Source organism: Setaria viridis, chromosome 4 (genome assembly GCF_005286985.2).
Source record: "Setaria viridis chromosome 4, Setaria_viridis_v4.0, whole genome shotgun sequence".
Taxonomy (NCBI): domain Eukaryota; kingdom Viridiplantae; phylum Streptophyta; class Magnoliopsida; order Poales; family Poaceae; genus Setaria; species Setaria viridis.
In genome coordinates, this window is record NC_048266.2 from 3217886 (window position 1) to 3242435 (window position 24550).

General features: G+C 45.4%; 1 protein-coding gene and 2 pseudogenes across 1 annotated transcript; all 3 read right to left on the reverse strand.

Annotated features, from left to right (window-relative positions):
- Window positions 1-4738: 4738 nt before the first annotated feature.
- LOC117854214 (tuliposide A-converting enzyme 1, chloroplastic-like) lies at window positions 4739-5951 on the reverse strand (annotated as a pseudogene).
- Window positions 5952-7057: 1106 nt separating this feature from the next.
- On the reverse strand, window positions 7058-8511 carry LOC117851867 (tuliposide A-converting enzyme b1, amyloplastic-like; annotated as a pseudogene).
- Window positions 8512-9392: 881 nt separating this feature from the next.
- On the reverse strand, window positions 9393-21149 carry LOC117852136 (protein transport protein SEC23 C). The gene is made up of 18 exons (XM_034734110.2): window positions 20747-21149; window positions 20575-20627; window positions 20138-20202; window positions 19937-19996; window positions 19230-19310; window positions 17421-17998; window positions 17108-17323; window positions 16829-17002; window positions 15832-15993; window positions 14988-15130; window positions 12303-12378; window positions 12018-12193; window positions 11838-11919; window positions 11571-11648; window positions 11028-11189; window positions 10677-10940; window positions 10357-10461; window positions 9393-9687 (listed from the first exon to the last, which is right to left on the reverse strand). Exons 6-18 carry the CDS (start codon window positions 17928-17930, stop codon window positions 9547-9549), a joined length of 2289 nt encoding a protein of 762 aa, XP_034590001.1. The 5' UTR covers window positions 17931-17998; window positions 19230-19310; window positions 19937-19996; window positions 20138-20202; window positions 20575-20627; window positions 20747-21149; the 3' UTR covers window positions 9393-9546.
- Window positions 21150-24550: the final 3401 nt, after the last annotated feature.

Consider the following 24550-nt stretch of genomic DNA (forward strand, 5'->3'; position numbering starts at 1 on the left):
TTCATGCATGAGGCTTTTCCATATGCCCGAGTCAAGTTCCTGACGACGCTTTTCCATATGCCGAGTCAGAGATGTTTTAGCCCCATTCAAAAGCGTCAAGTGTAATTTGACACATATTTACCAAACTGGACGGGCTGTCAGGAAATTGGCTCAGTTCGTAGGTTACAGAGACAGAGAGTCCATTTTCAGTGGATGATCAGCGAGTTTTTCATGATAGAGCATTCTTACACAGTTTCCTGTCAAGGTTAATTGCGATCCTGGTGCAGGGAGCATTGCAAACAGAAAATGCATAAGATTGGGAAAACTATGAAACTAGAATCAAGATTTCAACTGATGTGCCTTTGGTGAATCACATTAGCAGCCGTATCTAGTTCATCTGAAATTGATAGGTGCAGAACAAACTTTTCTGTTCACTGAATCGCATGATGTAAAGCTCCAGCTGCTAGGAAGTCATCAGTCTCAAAATGCTCTCCAATCACGACCTGGAAATGTCTTATATTAAGCCATCCAGATTACATCTTTTCCTATGTCAGGAACCACGCTGGTAGAGGTATGAGGTAAAAAAACCTCAAGTGTACTGTATAATATCACTTAGAAAGGAATCTGAGAATCAACCAGTACACGAAAAAAAAAGAACAAGGAAAACACCTGCATGTTTACAAATAGTTGTCAAATGCCATGCAGGATCTTACGCAGGTCATTGAAAGGGTAATATTACATAACTGGAAAGTTAAAATCTTTTGCAAAGATCAAAGACTTGGTAGCAGACTTTTTGTCACTGGGTTAAGAAGATATCTGATCAACTAGATAAGAACTAAAGAACAAGATTCCTACAATGGAATGGCACTGAAGTTGAAAAAAAAGGATCATTACATTCAAGTTGCCTATATAAGCTCAAAGTACAAAGAGGAGCCAAGAAGATCCTGGTAGATATGCAGAAGGCAAGTATAAGAGAATTAAATTACCGGTCATCTTTGTTTAATGATTCCAGAATTTGCTACTGCTATGCTTTGCAGGGAGTGACACGGCAGACTTCGTTTAATGATTCCACACTTTGCAGACAGATGCTGCGAATCCAGTACTTCGTATGACATTTGTGTGGCGTTCACCAAGGCCCTGATAGACTCAGTTTCGCGGCTGAGAAACTTTAAGTTTCAAAGTACTTGAGAGTCAGTGAGGACAACAATGTTAAGAATATTGCTCAACTTTGATAAATCAGTACCTATTTCAGTTTCTGAGCAAGGCTCTTTGCATTTAATACCAACTGGTTCCCTATTACTATAATTTATAATGGCAGCTAACGGCAAGACAACTGATCCAGAAATAAAATCATTGAAAGTGCTAGCAGAGCAGAACTTTGATCTTACTAGCACTATTTTGACGAACAAAATCCAGGAGGAAGGTTAAGAGTGTTAACTGTTAAGTCTACCATAGTCCCATAACTTCATTCTTACGTCTCACGTGCTTCTGCATATTGGCCATTTGCACTACGCTCTCAAAATAGAATATTAGTCCTTTATATATTCCTAATGATGCAATCCTGTGACTTCAGTTTCACGCAATATAAGGTCCCCTTTGGCACGGGCTTAGGCCAAAGAGGTTTCGGAGTAACACGCATTATTTAACACTGTGCGATACTGTAGCACGAAGCCAAAACAGATACCAAAGCCTCAAAATGAATTGGGAAGGAGGTGAAGCCCCAAAAAGTGACTTCCCACGGCTTCGGCTCCGCCTGCTATAGTACTGCTACAGTTGCAAAGCCGAAGCCTCCCTAAACCATACCAAAGGAGCCCTAAGTCATCCACATTGATATCTAAAATATGGCATGACAATTCAAGCCAGAAGAACGTCTTATGAGAATGATACCCCTCAACTTAAGACCTTATCCTGACAAATCTAGCGGCATGATACTTGGCAGACTTAATCAACCACCTCATCGGTTAGAAGTGCGTCATCATTTTGAAAGGATCAGAGGACATTGTTTCATAGGACTTAAACATGCCAAGATCTCATAGGACATTTTTTTCTCTCAATCCCGTGATATCCACCTCATTATTCTGTATCCGAGCCTTGATATTCAACAGCGATCATCAGAAACCATGAAAAGGCCATATAAGGTAGTAATAAGGTTCATTTACTTACTCTGGCAACAGAAACAAAACATTTTCATTAGATTTTCTCAATGAGAGAAGTAAAAATCTGCAAGAGCATGCAGCTATAACTATGAGAGTTGTGACTATGACTATGAAAAATAAAACAGGAACACATTCCATGCCAACTGATAAAAAGAAATGCCCACCAGCTGTTTGCAATAACTTTTGGCATGTGTAATTAAACTTGAGGTCCTTGTGCTTGCATACATCAAATGGGAAAGATTAAACAGCCCAAATGTCGCGTCAGGGGAAACATAAGCTAGATTTTCAATAAACAAACTATCCAAAAACATGTCATAGTCTCGTCAAAAAGATCCCTCAGCAGTCCAATGGAGACGGGCCCTCCATCATTTGCAACAGAAATCTGATATCCGTTCATGAATTGTTGAAGATGTGTACTGGATGCGAAACAAACTGAGAGAGACATAATGGAACTGAACGATTGAAGGAGATTCAGGACAGAGTATTGCAATTCCCCAATTTTCATGCAAAAACGCTTGACATACAGCTAAACATGAAAGAAGAAAATTCAAAATTAATTTGCTAGAAAACAAGATACTGCTTACTAAGAATTGAAAGGATTGTTTTAAGGCAGAGAAAGGGAGTTTTTGCAATGGTTACGCCTAGATCGAGCAAATCTATTTAAACACCTCTTTGAACTATCTTCCACCTTATTTAGGCTATTTCTTTCTGGTCTATGTTTTATAATTTGAATTTGATATCCACAGTACTAAAAGTTGATATTAGTCAAGCCAGCCCAAACCCTGAAACCATGTTTCTATGAAACTGTTTCCAAGGATTAACTTGTTCACTCGAGAAATAGAAAGTTTCTCTCGCATCCTCTATCCACAGTCAAAATGGAACGTATTTCACATTTTTTAAAAATCTGATTGACAAAATATGATAAAGAGTTAAAGAGTACCTAGAATAGCAACCCACATCATAACCCTTGCTCCCGCTTCCATGAAGTTTTGCGCGTGACGTTCTAAAACTTCGTCATTGAACAGGCCACATCTATGACAAAAATCTCAGGTTCGTCATAGATCATCGGCGGTAGCCCTTGACTGCTATGGAAATATGGAATTATGATGAAAAAAAATGTGTGTCATAAAACAACATCTCATATCGTCCACCAGCATCTTGTATTTGTGACGCCAACAACTCGTCATAGAACCGGTGGGCCACATGTGGCGGTGGGACCCATAGATCCACATGTGATGATAGAGGGTCCAACGTGTCTTCGTGGTTGCCACGTGTAGCGACCAGGACCCACCGGTCCACGTGTTAGGGCCGTGGTAGAGGTGGGACCCGGTCGTCCACGTGTACGAGTGCGGGCCAAGCAGACCGATGTGGCTAACACGTGTAATTGTGGGTCCCTATTGACCGGTTCAACATGTCTACGTGGCTGCCATGTGTAGTGAACAGGACCCTTCCGTCCATGTGTCAGGACCGTGGGTCAAATATATCAACGCGAGGCCCACTGTAGAGGTGGGACCCGACCGTCCACGTGTACGAGTGCGGGCCCAGCGGGCCGACGTGGCTAACACGTGTAACTGTAGATCCCGGTTGACTGGTCCAACATGTCTACTTGGCAGCCAGGTGTGGTGACTGGGACCCGACGGTCCACGTGTTAGGGTTGTGTGGGTCAAATATATCAACGCGGGGTGCACTGGGAAGGTGGGACCCGACCATCCAAGTGTACGAGTGTGGGCTAGCAGGCTGACGTGGCTACCACGTGTACATGCAGGTCTTGTTGGGTGGTTCAGGTTTGAGTGAGCCCCCAGGATCCACTCGATCCGAACAAGCCCTAAAAAGGGAGCAAAAAATTTGCTGCCGCACGGGTTCGAACACGAGCCAAAGGCGGCATCGCAGATGCTATCAACCATTGCGTTACTCTCGCATTCTTTTTGAGCAAAATACTCACATGGGCGCGACGGTTCCTGTTCCCATGCATGCTCACCTAGACGCGGTTCCGCCTTAACTATGAGTGGAGAGGCTGGTGGCGCATGCTCACCTAGACGCGGTTCCACCTTAACTGTGAGTGGAGAGGCTGGTGGTCGGTGGCAGTTCCGAGAGGGGTTTTCAAGAACTCCTTCTCGCCGTCGTCGCCGATTCCCAATCCAGTTTGTAGAGGGGATTTTAAGAACTCCTCCTCTTATCGTCCTCGCCATTTCCTCAAAGAGGAGTTTTCAAGAACTCCTACTGTAGCCCCCGCTCAGCCCCCTTCACCGCCCCTCTTCGATCACCATACATCGCGCCACTCCACCTCTCCAGCGCTCCGGCTCGCCACCGTCCACATGCCGCAGCTCTTGTATCTTCGAGAACAATAGTCTCTAAACCGGAGCGTCTTCTCTGCCATAACCTCCAAATCTAAACCTTGTTTATTGTTTTTTCCTGCTTGAGTTTAGTTCTTCTCGAATAAAATTAGAGCTTTTCGAGCTCGGCATGTCGGTTTTCAGTACCAATCGGTCCAGTACTGTATCACAGCCATTGACGTGGAAAGTACACTGCCGTCTTTTAAGCTTTGATGAAGCTGAGCCGAAATGCTGGACAGGCATTTCAATTCGCTAAATAGATTTCAAATTTTCAATGTAATGAACTGGTTGAGTAGTACATCTGCTACAACTACCACAGTAGTACCACGAGCTATTTTTATTCAACCCCGGTGAAAGAAAAGTAGAAAACCTACAGCTCGAGTGCAATGCGGCTGCAACAATGCTGCACGCAGACACTCGGAGCACGTGCTTCAGGACCCGGCTATGAAGGCCACGATGCGCTCCATGAGCCGCTTGGCGTTCTCGCACTCGGGCTTCATCAGGAAGAAGACGTGGCCCAACCCCTCGGACTCGAGCCACGCCGCGCTCCCGGGCCACGCGCTGGCCGCCGCGGCGTCGTAGTACGCGCGGTCTCTCGCCACCAGCCAGTCCTTCGCCGCCGCGCACACCAGCAACCGCTCGCACCCGAGGCTCTCCAGCCCCGCTGCCGCGCCCGGCGCCGTCGGGTTGATCCTCGGGTCGTCCGCGCCGCCGGCCGCGTCGGGGCACGCGAACGCCCACACCTTCGCCGTGATCACCACCGCGCACTCCGGCTCCCCCTCGATGGCCATGATCCCCCCGAAGAACGGGTGGAGCAGGACCGCGCCCTCGATCCTCGGCGCGTTGTCCGCGGACGACGCCCTCATCAGCACGTTGTGCACGATGTTGCCGCCCGCGCTGTCGCCGTGCTCGGCGAGCCAGTCGTCGTCCCGCGCAGATGCCGCCCACCGGAGCGCGGCCCAGCAGTCGTCGTAGGCCGCGGGTAGCCGGTGCTCGGGGCGAGGCGGTAGTCGACGGACACCGCGAGGACACCGGCCGCGGCGGCGAGGGAGGTGAGGTAGTTGTGGTACGTGGCGGACCTCGCGGACTCGATGATGAACCTGCCGCCGTGGAAATAGACTAGGACGGGGAGCTTCTTGGCGGAAGGTCCTTGGAGCTTGGGCAAGAAGAGGCGCACGGAGAGGCCGGTGACGGCGTCGATGACGACGTCCTTGGAGGCGACGCCGCTGGCATCGTCGTCGACGCCCGCGGCCACGAGCACTGGTCGGTGGAAACGATCTATCGTGCCGCTCTTGTAGATGCGGAAGTGCTCCGGGGCGTCGAACACCACCTCGTCGTTGTCCGGGTCCATGGCTACCCAACGAGGTGCTGTTAGGAGGCTGTTGGACTATTGGGTAGCTTTGCCTCTCTCTTGGGAGTGAATCACGACCACACGTGCTTGGGGCCATTGGATGATATAGATGTTTCGAAATGAAAAGAACTCTTTTGTCCTAAGTCAAGTTTTGACCAATTTTTTTTAAAAACACACACCATGTCTACAATATCAAATTAATTCCATAAAAATGGTCTCGATACTCCAAATCACAAACGTGGACGTAACCTTCTCGATTACAACTTGATCTGCTTGTTGGAATATATATGTTTGTTTTGGTTGTTTCAAATACCTGCCAAATTCTATATTTGGAGCTGATTTAACCGAGTTTCAATTGAATTTCTGTTCAAATTTTGAACTACGCAAACATTTATTCGTCTAAAGTGGTGTATCGCATTCAAGTGGTCTTTCAGGGTTTGTAAACCCTGCCTTCTTTTGTTTATCACTTGAAGTACATCGCCTAATCAAACCACATTGAGCGGTGTCTAGGTTCTCTATAATTGCATTTCGCTCACACCGTCTGAATTTGGTGCGACATCTTGTTATGTTGCATGGAGGCTATTGTCCAGTTCTTTAGTGCTGCTCCTTTTTCATGGCTTGTTTGGATTAAAATCATTTACTCTCGGCACATGTGGATTAAAATGGAAAATTAATTATTTTCATCCAATCCCTCCCATTATGTGTGGATTAGAGGGGATTGTTTCGAACGCAAGCATCATAGTTGTGTGTTTTGTTGTGATTCTCAGTAGTTTTCAGGTGGTTGGTTAAAAATTATGACAAGCCGCTCAAGAGAGTGGTAAAGGTCGTTCATGTTCATCTCATCTGCAGTAGCCATTTCGGTCATAGAATTCTCGTCTTTATTTGGGAGTCTTGTACCCCTAGAGCACACATCCATGAATACAGGTTAAGAAAATCGATCAAAACTATTCTAATGTGAAGGAGTTCCTAGTTTATAGAAAGATTATTATAAGGCAATGTTTGTTTCCCACCCCAGAGTATATAATCAAGCTTATTATTTTGTAATTATAATTAGACTATAACAATTCAGAGGACAGATTATAAGGTGGATTGTAAACATGCAGGGCCCAAAGCTCTAAACTAACAACGTTCTACTGGCCTCTTCGGACATTTTACCCTTGGAGCTTGCACTTGTAAGTAGCGAGTTTGGAAATGAACAAAACTATCGTGATAATAACGTTAAATAGAAACTTTCCATATTCATGGAAATATGAAAAATGTTATCATAAAGCTTCGTAGCAGAATAAGCAATTCAAGTCTCGAGAAGAGATGTATGGGGACACGACGACAACACTCTACTGCCCTCCTCGACTGTGGCAGAGGCGCAGAGCTGGAATAGTGAACAATTTTCAGTTGCAACAAGCTCAAAACTACACACGTCCACAAAAAAATCATGCCCGGACCAAGACCGATTTATTCAACCAGAAATACTTGCACAAGTTCAATGACAGCTCGAACCTCGAATGCTGCGACGAGCGGAACACAGGGAGAGAGACAGCAAAGTCAGCCCCCGGCTATGAAGGCCACGACGCGGTCCATGAGCTGCTTGGCGTTCTCGCACTCGGGCTTCGGGAGGAATAAAACGTGCTCCTCCCCGTCGGACTCGTGCCACGCCACGCGCTCGCGGCCACGGCCTCGTAGTACGCGCGGCCCCTCGCGTAGAGCCCGTCCTTGTTGCCGGCGCACACCAGCATCCTCGCGCACCCGAGCTTCTCCAGCGACGGCGCGCCGGGCGCCAGCGGGTTACGTTCATCCTCGGGTCGTCGACGCCGCCGACCGCGTCCGGGCACGCGTAAACCCAGAGCCCGGCGGTGATCGCTGCGGCGACCTCCGACTCCCCCTCGATGAGCGTGCTCCCGCCGAACCACGGGTGGAGCATGATGGCGCCCTCGATGCTCGGGCCGCCGTTGCCGGACGCCCTCAGCAGCATGTCGTGCACGATGTTGGCGCCGGCGAGGAAGAGGCGAGCCACGTCGCCGTGCTCGGCGATCCACTCGTCCCGCGCCGACGCCGCCCACTGGAGCGCGGCCCAGGAGTCCTCGTAGGCAGCCGGGAGCGGGTGCTCGGGGGCCAGGCGGTAGCACACGGACACCACGAGGACGCCCGCCGCGGCGGCGAGGGGGTTGACGTAGGTGTGGTACGTGGCAGAGCCGGCTGACTCGAGCATGAACCCGCCGCCGTGGAAGAAGACGAGGACGGTGAGCTTCCTGGACGGGGCGCACTGACAGACAGGCCGGTTTCGGGGTCCAGGACGACGTCCTTGGAGGTGACGCCGGTGGCCTCGTCGAGGCCGGCGGGGAGGACCGGAGGCCGGTTCAGGCGCTCGATCCTTCCACTCTTGTAGAGGCGGAAGTGCGCCGGGGACTCGATGGCTATCTCGTCTGCGGCCGGCTCCATGATGGATCGGAGAAGGCGTCGGTGTGGAAACACACACTGGCAGGCTTCTAAAGATAAAAGATGGATTTGTTTGAGATGGAAAATCAATTGTATTATCAGCTATACTGACCCCGGCCAAATCGCTGGAATCCCTGGCGTAGACAAAATCCGCGCTCGGTTCTACCAACGGAATGGGATTGCTGTGACACAAAGGCTAGCACCTCCGTGGTCCTGTCAACAAAATGCGTATCTAGAAAATGCACGGAAAATTCCTGAGCATGTAAAAATTGAGCTTGTACAAAGAATTATACAAAGAGAAAATACTGTGTTTGCGAACCAAGTGTGGATCAGCGGATAAGGTTACTTGTGGTGAAATCTCATCATTGGATTCGAGTTTTCGACTTGATGCAGGTGCTCGTATTTTTATGGACGTTATTTTTCGGTGGTAACTGGTAACTCAGTATCTCGAAGATGCTAGTAGAGGTATAGATGCTTGCTATGATTTCGTCAATCTTGATAACCAGCGACTTGATCTCTCGAAAGTGATTATATAGGTAGGATTACGTATGGGTATTCATAAAATGAGTATGCGTTTGCATACGTGAGCGTCTGCATCTTTGTTTTGAAAAAAATAACCGTGTTCATAGTTGGTCCACAACTCACGATACTTCACGTGCTGCGCTCCCCCCCCCCCCCCCCCCCCCCCCCCTCCTGTTCTCCTTGCATAATTTGTCATATTATACACCTGCTTTGTGGTTGGAGTTTTTCATAATTTTTTTATTTACATATCTTATCGATGGGATCACAACACAAGACCTTGCTCACTTGGAGCACCAGATATTCTGCATGCTCTGAGTGAGGTGTGAACTGTGGCCGCACGTGCCTAGGCCCTTGGATGATGAGTAATAAAAAAAATCAGTGTGGTGGGACAGAAAATAGTTGGAATAGCGGGACATGACCTGGCAAGGCTATCAAACTGGACTCTCCCCACTGACGCGTGGGCCTCATCGCCAAATGGCCCACGCGCCAGTGGGACAAGGTTCCCTCAGCAAATTGGCAGCTTCCTAAATATGCGCTCGTGTTTGAAAGATGCCTCTTCGGTAAATCCAAAGAAATGTAACCATCCATTGAAAGAAGGTGCGGTTTTCCATTCTACAATGCACTAATGATTATGTAATTTTATTGAGAAAATTGTATAATTTAAATCAGCTACAATGAATTTTGTACAAGCAAAAAAGTTTCTTCTTACTGTACAGCAGAAGAGATCATTGGTAGTACAAATTACTCTACGCACTGTTCTAAGATTGATCTGCTATTGGACTGCCAGCCGCTGGAGATGGTCCATGAAAACCTCAAAGCTCACATCATCTGTAAATATGACGTCTCCACCAGGGGAGGGATTATCCGAATTATATGTCACAGATGGATTTAGCTTCGCCAGTAAAAATCGAGCCTGCAGTTTCAGAAGAAAATAACTTTTAGTTATTTCTAGAGCATATAGCATAGGGAAAGGTATGCCAAGAGAAAGGTTGGGATGAGACAACAGTTGAAAAATAAAGGTTTTATCGGTGGAAATGGTTGTTCTTTTTCCTTGGTGAATATTGACCATTCCTCTAAACCGTAAATCCGTAATACACTTCATGGTTCATACACACTAATTTGAGCACTGGTTGTTAGACATGGGAAATGGCTTGATTCTAAGACTGCTTTATTTGTCATGACAAATGGAATCATCAGGGACCTAGAACCAAAGTCGACAAGGGGCTTTATTTGAGCACTGGTGGTTAGGGGGGCAACTACAGCTAAAATAGGATATTGACGTGCAACAATTGTTGAGCAGTTCATTATTTCCATGCCATAGAGCTTGTTAGATACAGGCGATGGCTCATTTTTTCCTGTACCCCTTTTCAGTGGCTTTGCTGAAATGATGCTGCTTCACAGTGCAAATACCATGAATCCATAACAAGGAGCATTATACTACATGTTTAAGTGAAAGTTGGGAATATTACTTCACTAACCCATGAACTACTTATTGAAAAAACAACCATGACTTATCAACCCACAGGATAATGTACAAACAGAACTAGGGAAATTCAAAATGGCCAAGAAAAAAAAAGAATACCTGAGATCCATATTGATCACAGACTACCAAACGGGGTACAGGAAACCGCTCCTTTATTATTGAACCAGCTTCCTCGTGTGGAGCTTTTAACAACTGGGCAAATGCCTGAACATTGTACAAGTAAGCACCGGATGGCAACTATAGCATATAATTCACAATTCACTGTAGATGTGATCTACTTGGACCACTATAATATAAAAATAATGACAATTTGATGTTAAGGTGAAGTAATAAACTAAAAATGTGTTTGAAAATTAATGTACAAGCAAAAAAGTTTTATATCTCAGCAGAAAACATTAGAAAGCTGTGAGAAGGGTTACCTCGTGACCTTCTTGATCTTGATAACCAGCATTTCGCCACTGTGCAATGGTTATCCCATGGAATATGACAACAGTAAAATAAGAATCCAACAAAAGGATCTTGTCAGAAGCAACTGCAGTTGCATCCAAGAGAACTGGCTCTGGCCCTGACTGAAATAAATAGGATATAAGTGAAGGCTGAATCATCACAAGTGCATTGGCTACATTCTCTCTGTCCATCATCATCCTAAAATATGCAGTTTCATCAGGACTGTTATTAAAAACCTACACAAGAAATAAATAATTAATATCCAGATATGTAAACCTTTCATATTCAAAGCATTGTTTAATGAATAAAGATGAACAGTCTACCTGAACAAATTGAGAACGCCTCAAATTAAAAATAAACTGAGGAAATATTGATAGACGTGGGGATAAACTGAATGATGAGGGTGTTTCCTTCTGATAGTCTCCAAATTTAGAACATATACGTATCAAAGCTCGATCAAGCCATCTTACTGGGTCAAAATCAACCTGGAATAATCCATGACAGGAAAATGTTACACTAAGATGAGCTCAACAACTTAAACTATTGCGCATGCTTTGCGAATCCCTCCAGCCTATATACTCAAAAAATGCTATGTATAAATGTATAAGCAGAAATAGCAGATAATGTATTAATATTGCTCCTATAAACGTCAGGAGCAGACTTGACCAAAAAAGTTAAAATTGTTGAGATCTGGGCATCTGGCACAACACTTCAGTGACCGATAATGATTCAATCCCCATTTTATACAATAGTATAGCACGCTAAGTTGGCCATCTCATCAAAACATAAAAGATAAAGAGAATTACAATTTTGCATTGATGCTAAAGCAAAAGACATCTGGGGGGGGGGGGGGGGGGGGGGTGTACCTCAGTTTCCATCTTAAATGACACCAAGCGCGCCATGACTGCAGCAGCAGCTTCTTGATCAAAGCCAGCTACTAGCTCCTACAACACAAACGAACTTGCTAAGGAACGAATACCTTAGTTTGTTTTGAAAGAGGGGGGAAACACAAGAAAGGAATAGAAATCAGTCACACCTGTATTCATCATATCAGCTAAACAAACTATAGCATGTAAAAACAAAGTGCTTGAAAATTCAGCATTATTAAATTAACCAAATAAAAGGGCACTTGCCTCGACATTATCCACGCCAGAGACCCATCTTCTGGATATTGTGGTTGACCTTAATCTCATCTGACCCTCATTGTGCTGATAGCTGAATGTGGCACCCTCAAGTTAGTCAGACAAATTCATCCAAAACAGAATCAGCTACTTGCATATGTATAGGCCAGAGGAAACCAAAAATCTTCTTACTAGGTTAAGAATTGAAAGTAAAACTGATTGCTTGTTGATTGACCAATTGAATCTGGGCCATCTTTTTTTGCAATATCATATACAAAGCAAAGTGATGTTTTTCTGTCAAGACCGCACATCTTCCAAGCGCTAGTGTTTCCTTGACCAATAACAGTGTCTGAAGACAAAGGACTTTTCTGCATATCATGACAGCAATGTTTAGAACAACAGAGGGGGGGAAAGCACACGCAAGCTTGTTGTATTCCTAATTAACAAAGTAGCTATTGAATGATCATAGTGTCCTACCTTCTCCAGGGAAGTACAAGGTCCAATGATGCCTTGAACCTTTACATCCTTTGAACAGTTAATCTCCAGGATACCACTGCAGAGGCAATTTAATCAATTAATAAATCAACATGCCACCATTCCACAAATGTACTCCCTCCTATTGGCTATTGCAAATGTAAGTTGTTTTAAGATATGTTTTGGTCGTAAACTTTCAAAAAATTTACCATCAATGTGCAGATGGAGAACAACGTAAAATTTCTATCACTAAATTCAACATTAATAGAGGTTTCACAATACTCAATTCCCTTTACCCGAAGTCATAATTTCAGAATCACTAGTGACATATTGGAGACCGTGTCAATGTCCTAAACGACTTATATTTGCAACCAGAGGGAGTAGGATGTAAACTAAGAAATCTCAGGTTCAATTATCCCAAGTGAAATCTTCAAGTACAGTCTTTCAAAACCCAAACCTGCCACTATTAACCTACATGGGATTGTCTATTCTAGGAATAATAAGACAATGGATCTACAAACATGCCAGTCAGTTAGCTTCTCTTATGGGCATTGTGCGACCAAGGCACTAGATGCTATGTTTTAAGCAGCGGTTAGCAGTCAAGCCACTTTAAAGCAATTGCACAATGCCTTAATGTGGAAAGCAGCTGCGATGCACTGAAAGCTTCAATGGGCCTATGCACAACTACATGTATTTCCTGGTGCAAAGAAGAATGACTAGATATGTGATTCTGTGGTATTCGAAGAAAAGGAAACCAAGTGTGAAGTGTCTCCGATGCAACATTCTCAAAAGAGATAAGAAAGCAGTAGCTCCGCCAATTAAGAATTGCAGCTTGCACGTACAATGTGTTTTTTTAAAAAAACAAGGTGACTCAGTTCTGTTAGAGTATATTAGGCAACTCCGGATATGGTTAGTTTAGGATTGATTGTAATCCCGGGATAACCTTCCTTATCTCTAGGAGAGGCTACTTGCTCTCTAAGCCATGTACTCCTATTTAATCAGCCCAAGGGGCTCAAGCAATATATCCCAAAAATTATACACAATCTTACATGGTATCACGAGTCTAGGTTCTAACCCTAGGTCTCCGGTTTCCGCTGCCCTCGCGCCGCCCCCGAGGAGATCGATCTCCGCCGGTTGCAGCACCCTCGTAGGATGCGCGGCCAATCTAATCCGCCACGCCGTCGTGGTCACCTAGCAGCAGAGGGGCCTACCTCTACCCGTGGCCGATTGGATCCATGGCCGCACCGCTCGTCGGCCGCGCCACCATGGGGCCGCCGCCGGGCCTGCCATGCCTCCACGTCGTTGTTTCCTCCAGCTTTGCATCTGGATCCGCCGCTCCCTCTGAGCACCAACCCAGGCGTCCCCCTCCAACCTGCGCCGCCGCACCATCACCTCTGAGCGCGAGTGCGCAGCTGCGGAGGATGCCTGTGGGGATTTCAGGCCAACGCACCGTTGGGGCCGTCGGGCCACTGCACCGCCGGTCGACGTCGCCGTCGGGCCGCAGCGCCCCTCCCGCCCTCCCTCGCCGGCTCTCTCCTCCGCGCTATCGGACGCCGTCCCCTTCCTCCCCCAGCGCCGCCTTGGTGCTGCCTTGAGCGCAAGGACACGGCTACAGGGGCTCATGGGGCTATCGACCTGCCATGCTACTGGAGTGGAGGAGCCGCTCGGGGCGCACCCCACGCTGTCGCTCTCGCTTCCTCCTTTCTTTTTCCTGTGCCCGTGGTTGACCACAGTGGGGAAGAGATAAGGGAGGGGAGGGGAAACTACTAGGTGCACCCGAGATTGTACCCGCGGGCCTCTTCCTGCTGCTGCTCTTTTCTTTTTCCCGATCAGAGATCGGGTTGTGTCGCCCTACCGTCCCGTTGTCGCTTCATCGTCAACACTCCCGAGGACGAGGTTGTCGTTGCGCCCTCTAGGCTGCAGTGGCAACGCTCGTGATCAAGCCATCCTCGCCGGCGTCGCCGCCTTTTCAGGCGGTGGCACCACCCATGCTGCTGGTCCTCGTCACGCTGGCTCTCGGTCCGAGTCCGCGCCTATTGCCGCACACTCGTGAACACCGCCGCCGATGTTGCTAAAGGAAGATGCAGTTGCGCTCTTTAGCTGCACCATCTACCATCGCAGTCGGCTCATTGTTCTGCTGAACCTATCAGCAAGAAGCTACTGATTTTGTGTATTCGGGCGCCTTCGCTGACGCTTCGGACCCACGCCCTTCTCCACGGCTTCGACCACGTCCACCTCAACCTCGGCTACTTCGGCACTAAGGGGCTACCATTTGCTTGACAAGCCTCTTCGGCTCCTATTCCAACCACAACATCTGCGACGCATCGACGGTTGCAACTGCGGGGGGATCTCCTCTCTTCAGCTTATTTTCCAATCTCATCGTTTGCACGCTCCCGTTGTGACTGCGGGGGGATGTTAGAGTATATTAGGCAACTCCGGATATGGTTAGTTTAGGATTGATTGTAATCCCGGGATAACCTTCCTTATCTCTAGGAGAGGCTACTTGCCCTCCAAGCCATGTACTCCTATATAATCAGCCCAAGGGGCTCAAGCAATATATCCCACGCATTATACACAATCTTACAAGTTCAAGCCCTTACAATTACAAATTTGATCATCTCTAGAAACAATCAAATAAAAGTCATGCTACCACAACAATTAAATTAAGATAGATGAAAGAACATTTACTTGAATGATAGACCAAGGTTGTCGTCTGCTGATTGAAAAATGCGGAGAAGTGAGTCCTTAAAAACAGAATGACCAAAACTTTCAGCAAGCACAACTACTCCTCCAGTCTTCTCAATTGCAACCTTCATTTCAGCAACTCCTACCTATAAAATCAAACCAGAAAGAAGAAGTTTATTAGTTTTGAACAAGGTAACCATACATCTCAATTTACACATCGAAAATACTGTGTAGTGGTCCTTAATGACCTGTCCAAATGAATTTCTTTCTCATAAATGTATTGGATAGCACTGATTGTCACTGGAATCAACTGTGCACATTGTCTTACATGTAAACATTTTAAATGCAATTAAAGAAACATTGGAAATGCCTTGTTTCTTATGTGACTAATTATGGCAAGTTGTTAATGGCTATATTAAAATAATTTTGCATTGTGATGTTCTCGATTTTGGTTAACAATCTAGATCATGTTTTAAGTTGCGTATATGCATGATATACTCTGATGCATAGACACCTACATGTGATAAAGACATTGCTTTTTAGCAAAAGCAAAAGTAAAAAACTAAAACTTAAAAAATTAAATCAAACTACAAGTTTAATAATGATGTACTCCCTAAATTATAGGTCGTTTTGGCTTTTCTAGATTCATAAATTTAACTATGTACATAGATATACGCTATGTCTAGATACATAGCAAAAGTTATGAACCTTAAAAGGCCAAAAAGAACTATAATTTGGGACGGGAGTATAGGCCAAAAAGAGAATGTCGTCAAAGGAAACATTCAGGAAGCTGCTTTTTGTCCCTAAAGAGTACTTGAAAAAAGCAAAACAGTGGCAACTGGCAAACCTGGTCGACTGCACAGGCAAACAAATCCAGAACATGCCCTTGGTGAACAAGCTGCTTTGCTATTTGATCATAGAACTTAATAGCTTTGTCATAAAGTGGTGCCGAGTCTTTATCAAGGTCCTTGTGTGAGCGAATTGGCTCTGATAAGGATTTGGATACAATCTGGAAATTGGAAGATGGTCATCCTACTGCACAAGAAAGCATATTACAGGAGTATCTCCGAACCATATAATACATGTGAAAAATCATAATTGGAACTAACGCTAAAGCTCTGATTTTAAACAAATAAACTGGGGCAAAGTGTTGTTTCGTGATATCGCCTAGTAATGTGAAGGGAATTGTAGTAAATGTAATCCAATATAAGTAGTGAGATAAACATGAGTTAGTCGTTTCAAGAAAAGATGCAACAGCATCTTCTGACAAAACACAGGTACAACAATAGAAGTGAAGGATGGCTTCCATCTTCTTTCAAATCACTTATGCTTATAGACATAATCTCATAGTATAAAGCAAATAAAGAAATGCATAGTATTTATGTTATACTATTACGGGTACTGCAGCATAATCCCCAAGCAAATACAAACAAATAACACAAGCATATATAGCAGTGAAACTATGCAGCTAAAATAAATTACCGCTCCCAGAATCGTGGCTATTAACAGTAATTTAGCATTTGGGGGGGGGGGGGGGGGGGGGATAAGACAACCATGTAAATCTTATATAAAATTGACAATTGACAGCATCAGATCCAGACAAGTTCAGGTCATGTGAGCATATTCCATTCCACTTCAGAATATGGTGTTCGGAAAGTTATAAACAATAACATTTCTCAAGCTTGTAGGAACCTATGTTAAATTTCCTGAGAAATATGTAGGTTGTATATTGGCGAAGGAAACTTCCCAATTGGCCCTCTATTAGGCATCTTAATCCAGAACTGATGTAGTTAAAAGAACCATAGCTTAAAAAATGGCATCCAATTGAAAGAATTTGGACTTACAGAACCAGGTCCCTCTGTAGATGGACCACCAACAAATGCCATTATCCTAGCACCTGATCCAGGGACACAAACCCCAATGAGATTGGCTGCAACACTTAAGGCAACTCCAGTGCACCTTGATGCCCGCTGATCAGCTGGAACAGGCCAAGGGTCCTTTTGCATTTCTTCTATAACCTACATGTAGTGAATTATATCATGGACTTGCAGCATTGAACATTGAGGATATATTGTATGGTGTGAACAGTGTTATTTCATATTTTAATGTAACTGGTTCTTAACTGAGTTCAACACAAACTCGCATTCAGAAGCAGGCAGCAGGAACCTAGCAATGCTCTCAGATGAAAGACCATCTCTGGTACCAGCAATCACCCCAGTGGTGGGCTTTTGCTTCCCTGCAAAGAAGCACATTTGGTCCAATATTTGTTCCTTGGTGACCTCCTTTGTTCCCTTGAACACATATGATTTTGGCAACAAGCCAAAACCCAACTCATGAACCTGAATGGACAGATATTGTATATGTTACTAAACTAACAAATTAAACATCGAACAGAAAAACTATATGGAGCACTAGTGAGAAACAGTGAGCTTTTACCTGCACATATGTTCCAAAAGTAATGAATCCAACAAGGGAATTATCTGGCAATAGCTCAACAGCTTGTGCCAGTGCAGACTTCAGATAACCAATTTCTTCTTCAATCATGCAAGTATCTACAACAAAAATGAAAACCGGTGGCACTATAGGACCAGTTTCCATTGATGATAAGTACTCAACAGTGGTATACTGAGGAAAGAGTTCTGCGGGAAGATTATTTTCTGAGATCAAGGAGTAGTGTTGAGGGAATTGATTGCGTTGAAAGCAGAATGGACAGACCCAGATCTTAGCAACATAGTCAACAATGGAGAAAGGATTGAGGACGGAACGACACATGCGACAGCGAAGGGGTGAATACGGGAGAACCGGGATATCAGGAATTGACTTCAGAGGTGTATAGATAGCGGAAACAGGAATTACACAGTTCAAAGCCTCCTGCTTTGTGCCTGGAATAACATTCCAGGGCATCCTTATCCCGTCTTGTGCCTCTAGGTCAAGGAACTCAGACATCTTCAATGCAGCTGCCTTGTACAACCGTTGTATATGAGGCTTACACAATTCGGTCAAAGGAATCTGGCCTGCAAATATCAATCAATAGGATGTGAAAACTGGTGGTCACGAACAAGAGAATAAAGAGTCAAAACAGGAACAACAGAGGAAACCCTTAAAGTGGATGCCAATTGCAATTCAATTAGCTCGAAGTACCACAAGGAACACCGAACACCAGCAACTCTGTTCTGGAGCTTTGAAACATTCTATAACTGTGTGACTATAATCAGTACTTCACAAAGAAGAATATCCACTTTCTAGACAAAATGAGATAACCTTAAATTAACAAAATAAAAGTGCATAAAACCACATGTTCTGTGGTTATCCTTTATTTGTTCACCAACCCTTAGATGCCTTGGCTTAAAACACATAACCCTAAGGGCCTGTTTGGATCCCTAGAATTGAAACCTATTCCATAAATTACATTCTAGAAATTAGATTCCATCGAAATGAATTACTGAGAATTTGATTCAATTCAATTTTTTTGTTTGGCTGCTGATGGAATTCTTTTACATGAATCGAACTCCATGTCCTGTTTGGATGACTAAATATGGAATCTTTTCAAGTAGAGAATAAATAATATATAGTAGACTGTAAATGTCCTCTCTCTCCAAACAATAGCTACATGAGCTTTTCTCTCTCATCTCTCTCTACAATGTACAATGCCGTCACATGTGCTTCTCCTCCTGTGTCACAGTACACACACGGATCTATTTGCAAAAATAACTCTCTCTCTTCAAACAATAGATACATGACCCTCCCTCCCTCCATTGTACAATGCCGATTCATGGGCTTCTCTTCCTGTGTCAGTTGTCACAGTACAACACACAGAGAGTCCTTGGGCACAGACAACATGGAGCAGAACCTATATGTACATGTTACAAGCAGCATCATTTCTTGGATATGCTGACTTCAAGGGCATGGAGCTTCTTTAACAGTTCCAAGAGGATCCAGTTCTCTCTTCCTTCTCGATGCCCCGAGGACCTCTCCATCCAAGGTACTCCATTCTGTAAACCACTTCCTTCCATAACAGAGCTCCCTCTAGATGCCAAGGGAAAGGCAGTGTGCATGACCTCACGCCTCCAGGCTCTCCAACCGCTTTATCCCCAACACCAACTCCCACCTCGCCGCCCAAAACTAAGAAAAAGAACGCTATCCGCAAACAAAAAAAAAAACAGCAGCACCTGAAGTCTTGGTCGACACAGATGTTAGACATAGCTCAAGGGTCAAAAAGATAAAACGTGGTTACAAGGATGTTACCTGTAGGAGCAAACTTTGCTTGGGTTGTAATATTGAACCTCCAACTATCTCCCCGTCAGTTAGCAAGAACCTGGGTTCCTCCTGCAAAATTGAAGTAAGTAATCTGTCAGATACTGCTTTGCATGCGAAAAAGAAATCGGCCCCGATTCAGAAGAAGAAATCTCCCGATGGTGTGACCCAAATTGTTGAGAGTCAATGTGATGTGATCTGTTCCAGGAAACTAAACGGAGCACTTTTGATAGTCAGTTCATTAGAAAATTCATGTGTTGCTAGATGCTCTTCCAGAATTTTCTTAAATGGCACTAACATTTAGAGCTCTCTGTTTAGAATTTTCTTAAATGGAACACATTTACTGGAAACAGAAAGGCATAATTAAATGGCTTAAATCATTGCTGATAAATAATGGATAGCTAAACTATGCTAGTGCCTTTACAAAAGCATGGCAAGCAATTAGCAGCAAACTAGAACAGGTCAACTGTCCTGTCCTGTGTATGATGAACCTTGAAATAGGCTGATTCTACAGCTAGTTATGGTCATTATTCCTGATGATATTGTCTTCATACCACTAAGTTATAAGGTACACAAGTGATGGCAAGTTCAACTACTCAGTTCAAATAATGTAGTATGCGAACTGAAATGTGTGCAAGGAATCTGTGCTCGTAGCCTAAGAGGGGGAGGGGGTGAATTAGGCAATCTAAAACCTTAACCTATGGCTGGAGGTAAACTTCCTGGAAGATCCTGAAAGAGTCAACTCCAACAAAAGTCCTCTGCAGGCAATGCGAAATGACAATAATTTTAGTCATGTGTCTAGAGACTGAACAATCCAAAGTTGAAAGAACAGAGAGGCAAATAGTAGATGAAATACTATTATTTTCCCCTGTACAGAAGCAATTGTATTTTTTCTTAACCTGAATAGATGAGCTGCCAGCAACCTTCAATCAAACTTGAACTTGTCCCCGGTCTCAATCAAATTCTACCAAGACGAACAATAGTGTGCCGTGCAGTTAAGCTTGTGCAGTTTGCAATATAAATTTCAAGAAATTAAATGATTCATTCTACCAAAAAAAAAGCATACCAAGCTCTACGCAATCAAGACCCATCTCCATCATATTATTTCTTTAAGGCAGTAAACCTACTAATTTAAACTTAAACTCCAGCATAAGTTCTCAGTTCGGCTTCAACTTGAGTAAGCAAGGTTCAAGTCATCTGCATATAATGCCTGAATCATTGACAACTGAATCTACTGACCAAAACCACCAAGCACCCCCTCAAGCAAGCTAGCTGTGACTTGAACACACTAGATTACAGTGGAGCAGAGCACATAGAAATTGAACGGCACACGCACCGGATCGGAACGCCTCCCAGGGCCTCGAGGGCCTGCACGGCGCTCTCCACTTCCTGCACACGCGTATCACAGAGAAAGCCGTCAGTAGCACGCCTGGCACGCGGGAGGAGGCTGTCAGAGCACCAGTCAGTGGAACATGGTAAAGAGGGAGGAAGGTGTAGGGGGGGCTCACCACAGCAAGGTGCGGCCTGCGGCGGAGGTGAGGTCCACCGGCTTGCCGCAGTGTAGATCTGACGGCCGCGCGGCAGAGCGAGTCCAGGAGGCGGCGGCGCGGCAGAGCGAGACGTGGAGGCGATTCTGGGGGAGACACTAGGAAACCCTAGCCTCCATGCATTTGGGAGAGAGCCGGCAGCAGGAAGAGGAGGAGGGGCGACGGAGGAGGTGGAACTAGGAGGTGGAGGAAGGGGCCATGGCACGGAGGCGGCGGCGCGGCGCCCGGAGATGGAGGCGATTCGAGAGGGGAGGCAGCGCGGCGTCGGGGATGGAGCCGAGTCGGGAGGGGAGGCGGCGCGGCGTCGGGGATGGAGCCGGCGCGGCGTCGGGGAGGGGAGGCGAGTCGGGAGGGGAGGCGGCGCGGCGTCGGGGAGATAGCTGCGGATGGAATCTCTACTATCTCTACTACTTGAAAAAAGCAGAAAGAAGACTTTTTTTCGTAGTCCCTCCGTGGCCCTCGCTCCGAGCATCTCCTTCCGTCCGATCCAGACTTTTCACGGTAGGTCATGCGCCTCCGATCCATGACCCTCGCCCCGAGCATCTCTTTCCGTCGAAACCCCCTCCATCCCTCCGAGCCATCCCTCCGCCTGCGTCCAACGCCGCCATCCCACACGCATCCGCGCCTCCGCCGCTTCGCCTGCGCCGCCGACCCTAGCATCGCCCCCAAAACGAGCAACCGTCCGTAGCCTCGAACCCCGCCGGCGCCGTCAGCTCCAACCCCGCCGTCCCTCGCCTCCAAGCCGCCCTCCTCCGCTCCCTCCTCGATGACCCATCGCTGTCTACGCCGCCGTCGCGTCGTGGTCGCGGCGCGGAAGGACTGGGGACGGCTGCGCGTCTCCAAGCGGGTGCACTTCACGCCGGCGCACCAGCACTCGACGTTCGCGGTGGTGGCGGCGACGGCCACCGCGCGCCTGCACTCGTCCGCGCCGTCGGCCTTGGCGTCGGCCGCGGCGGCGGCACTGTGCCCGCCGCACCTCCTCACGGCGGCGTCCCCGGCATCCTCCTGGTGGAGCAGATTGTGCGCTCCAAGATCTAATAGAGCACCTACTGAAAGGAGCATGTGCTTCGACCTCACCGTCGAGATGCTGGTCGACTAGGCCATGGAGCTCCACAAGGCCAAGCACGAGAAGAGCCTGTAGAAGAGGAGCCCTCAACTAATCGGCTGCCCTCACTGTCCCTGATGTGCAGCCGCCACTGGTGATGCCAGGAAAGGGCCTACTGTTAATCGGCCGCTACATCATTGCGTCATCCTCCAACCTGAAGAATCGCATCGCCTAGTGAGTTTGCCACAGCATCACTCAGTTGTCCTGCAGCACCTCCAGTCTAAGTTTGGCTGCCGTTCGCCTCCAAACGTGTCTGATCTTGACCTCCCTGACCTGATTCTTCTTGGGACTGCAGATCAAGACGACTACGAGAGCACCATCACCGTGCAGGTCAGGTGCAGGTGCTGTCATTTCCTCTTGTGCCATTGCCAGATATATGTCATCATGTCAACTATACAAGCGTTTTCTGAAACATTAGCTATGTGGTAGTACAATTAGATCCGAGAATAGAATGATGTTCATTTTATGATTTACGGATGGATTTCATGATGAATTTAGCCATTATACTTTGTTCCAGTTTAATTTTGTCATTCACGATGACATGTTGTTTAGGTAGCTTGATGCTGTGGAGACGAACAACAAGCCACTAAAAAAGTGATGTGTTCTTGAATCTTGACAGCGACCACATTGATCTACACAGCTGAATTACAATATCTCTCCTAATGGTGAGATCATTATTGCAATTCTTTATGGTGTTTCATGCTTGCCACATTAGTTCTTGTCCCCTAACTGCCGATGGATGATGCAGATTTGGATCTTCGGCCATTTGACCCATTGTGCAGGAGCTCGATGAAATGTCTAATAGACTGCAGTCTTGCATGAACTATCTGATGCCAAGGTACACCGACGGGTATTATTGGTCTCCATTGTTTATTTTCAAAGATGCTAGCTTCCTATCTACGTCGACATATTTGGTATTTGGTTGCTGCTGCTCGTCACTATGTTGATCGGTGATGGTGTGCTTGGTGTTGGTCAGTGGTCACAGCATTAACATTCTCATGATGCAGCTGGTGGTGGAGCAAAACTGTTGCTAGACACATGATTGTAGGAAGTGTGCAAAGGTGCCGGCTTCCATAGGTATTTGTATAGCAAGATTGTCTGGATTGTCAGATGCTGCATAGGTATTAATCGTATGTCCTTGTCTGCATCTAGCTGCATGTACTTCCATAGGTATTTGTATAGCTAGAACATAATTTCAGAGATCATAGAAAAAGAAGAACAATTATTTTCGTTGCCATTGTTGTTTTTTCCCTCTTAAATCACCATCGTATATCAAACTGCACAATTTCATTTCTTATATTCGGTGTACCTGTAGAGAATATACATTTGTGTTCCCCAGCCATACCTGGCGACCGATCTATGCGTTCCTCCTATCATAGTCCTCTTCTTGCCTGCTATCATACAAGTATCAAATCCAATATTTCTAATGTTTTGAAAACTCATTGCGCTAAGAAATTGTTTCCTAGGCTGAAGTGCTAACAAAAGTGCTAAAGAACTGATTGATGCATGACATGGACAGTGCTTGAGCTGAAAGAGATCATCCTGGGGTCTAACTGAACTTCCGTGTAAGGTTGTTTGGTCAGCATCAAGGACACTGCAATTCGTGATAATGAGAATGGTAAATGCTGGTGGGTACAGAAATGATGTTTGATTCCCTGTTTGTATCATCTAATAATGTGCAGGCCTTTTCCTGAATTAAGGATTTGTTCTGCAATTATTACCTTATGTAGGGAGGAAATTTGATATTTATTCCTAGGAAAATGGTGTCATCTATGATCTGTACCCCATAGACGATCAGTCCTCTACTCTTCTGATTTTTTTGCATATTGCTAAGTAACAACAGTACTTGTTCGTGATCTACATCCCAAATATGGTCATCAGTCCTCTACTTTCGTGATGTTTTTAAATATTGCTAACATAAACTACTTTGAGAGCCCTTTTAAAATCATGATTTTTGGGTTGCGGGTTTTTGACTAATCATTAGCAGCCCGATGAATTGGAAGCACAAGTCATTATATCTATAGGTTGCGAGTTTCTGGTCAATCATTAGCACCTTAGGATGCTGCAATTCTCAGTTTTGTTGGACAATATCCAGAACTCTAAAACTATAGCTGGCTAATTGAAATACAGTATTCGTTGCTCGTTAGCTGCTTCCATTGTGCTATCTATCATGCGCCGACTACCGTGTTTCTGTCAATCTTGATATATGAACATTATTGCAGTTGGCATGTAAGAGTAAAAATATATGTACATACATTTTAATAAGAATAAGCCGACTCGAGATGCATGGATGATTGGATGGTGATGCCTCTAGCTAAAATAGCCTTATCTTGATCTACAGTTGTGATCATAACTTAATGTATTTTGAGAATTGTACACCTGCAAAGACACATCTAGAATCACGTTTCAGGCTTGTGCATCAGCCAAGAGATGGTGTACGTTTTACAGTGTGCTATCCCCCTCATGAAAAAATGTTCAGATTATTTTAAGTTGCTTACTAAAATTATTTTCTCTCTGAATGCAAATGGAAGTCACAAAGAGGGAATATTTGTGAGGCCATTATATCAAAAATGCAATGGGGATGCTTTTCTTTTCTTCCATTTTGCTTGTTAAACTATATGTTGCAAGTGCAGTGGGGACATTCTCTTTCTAGAAGATTT

Bases quoted from the DNA above. Each gene is read 5' to 3' on its own strand.
- LOC117852136 (XM_034734110.2), bottom strand. From the start codon at position 17,930: ATGTCTGAGTTCCTTGACCTAGAGGCACAAGACGGGATAAGGATGCCC. The intron at 17,003-17,107 runs GTTAAGAACCAG...CACTACATGTAG, and splicing joins GCGAGTTTGTGTTGAACTCA to GTTATAGAAGAAATGCAAAA. The intron at 10,462-10,676 runs GTAACCCTTCTC...TACAATGTTCAG, and splicing joins AAGATCAAGAAGGTCACGAG to GCATTTGCCCAGTTGTTAAA.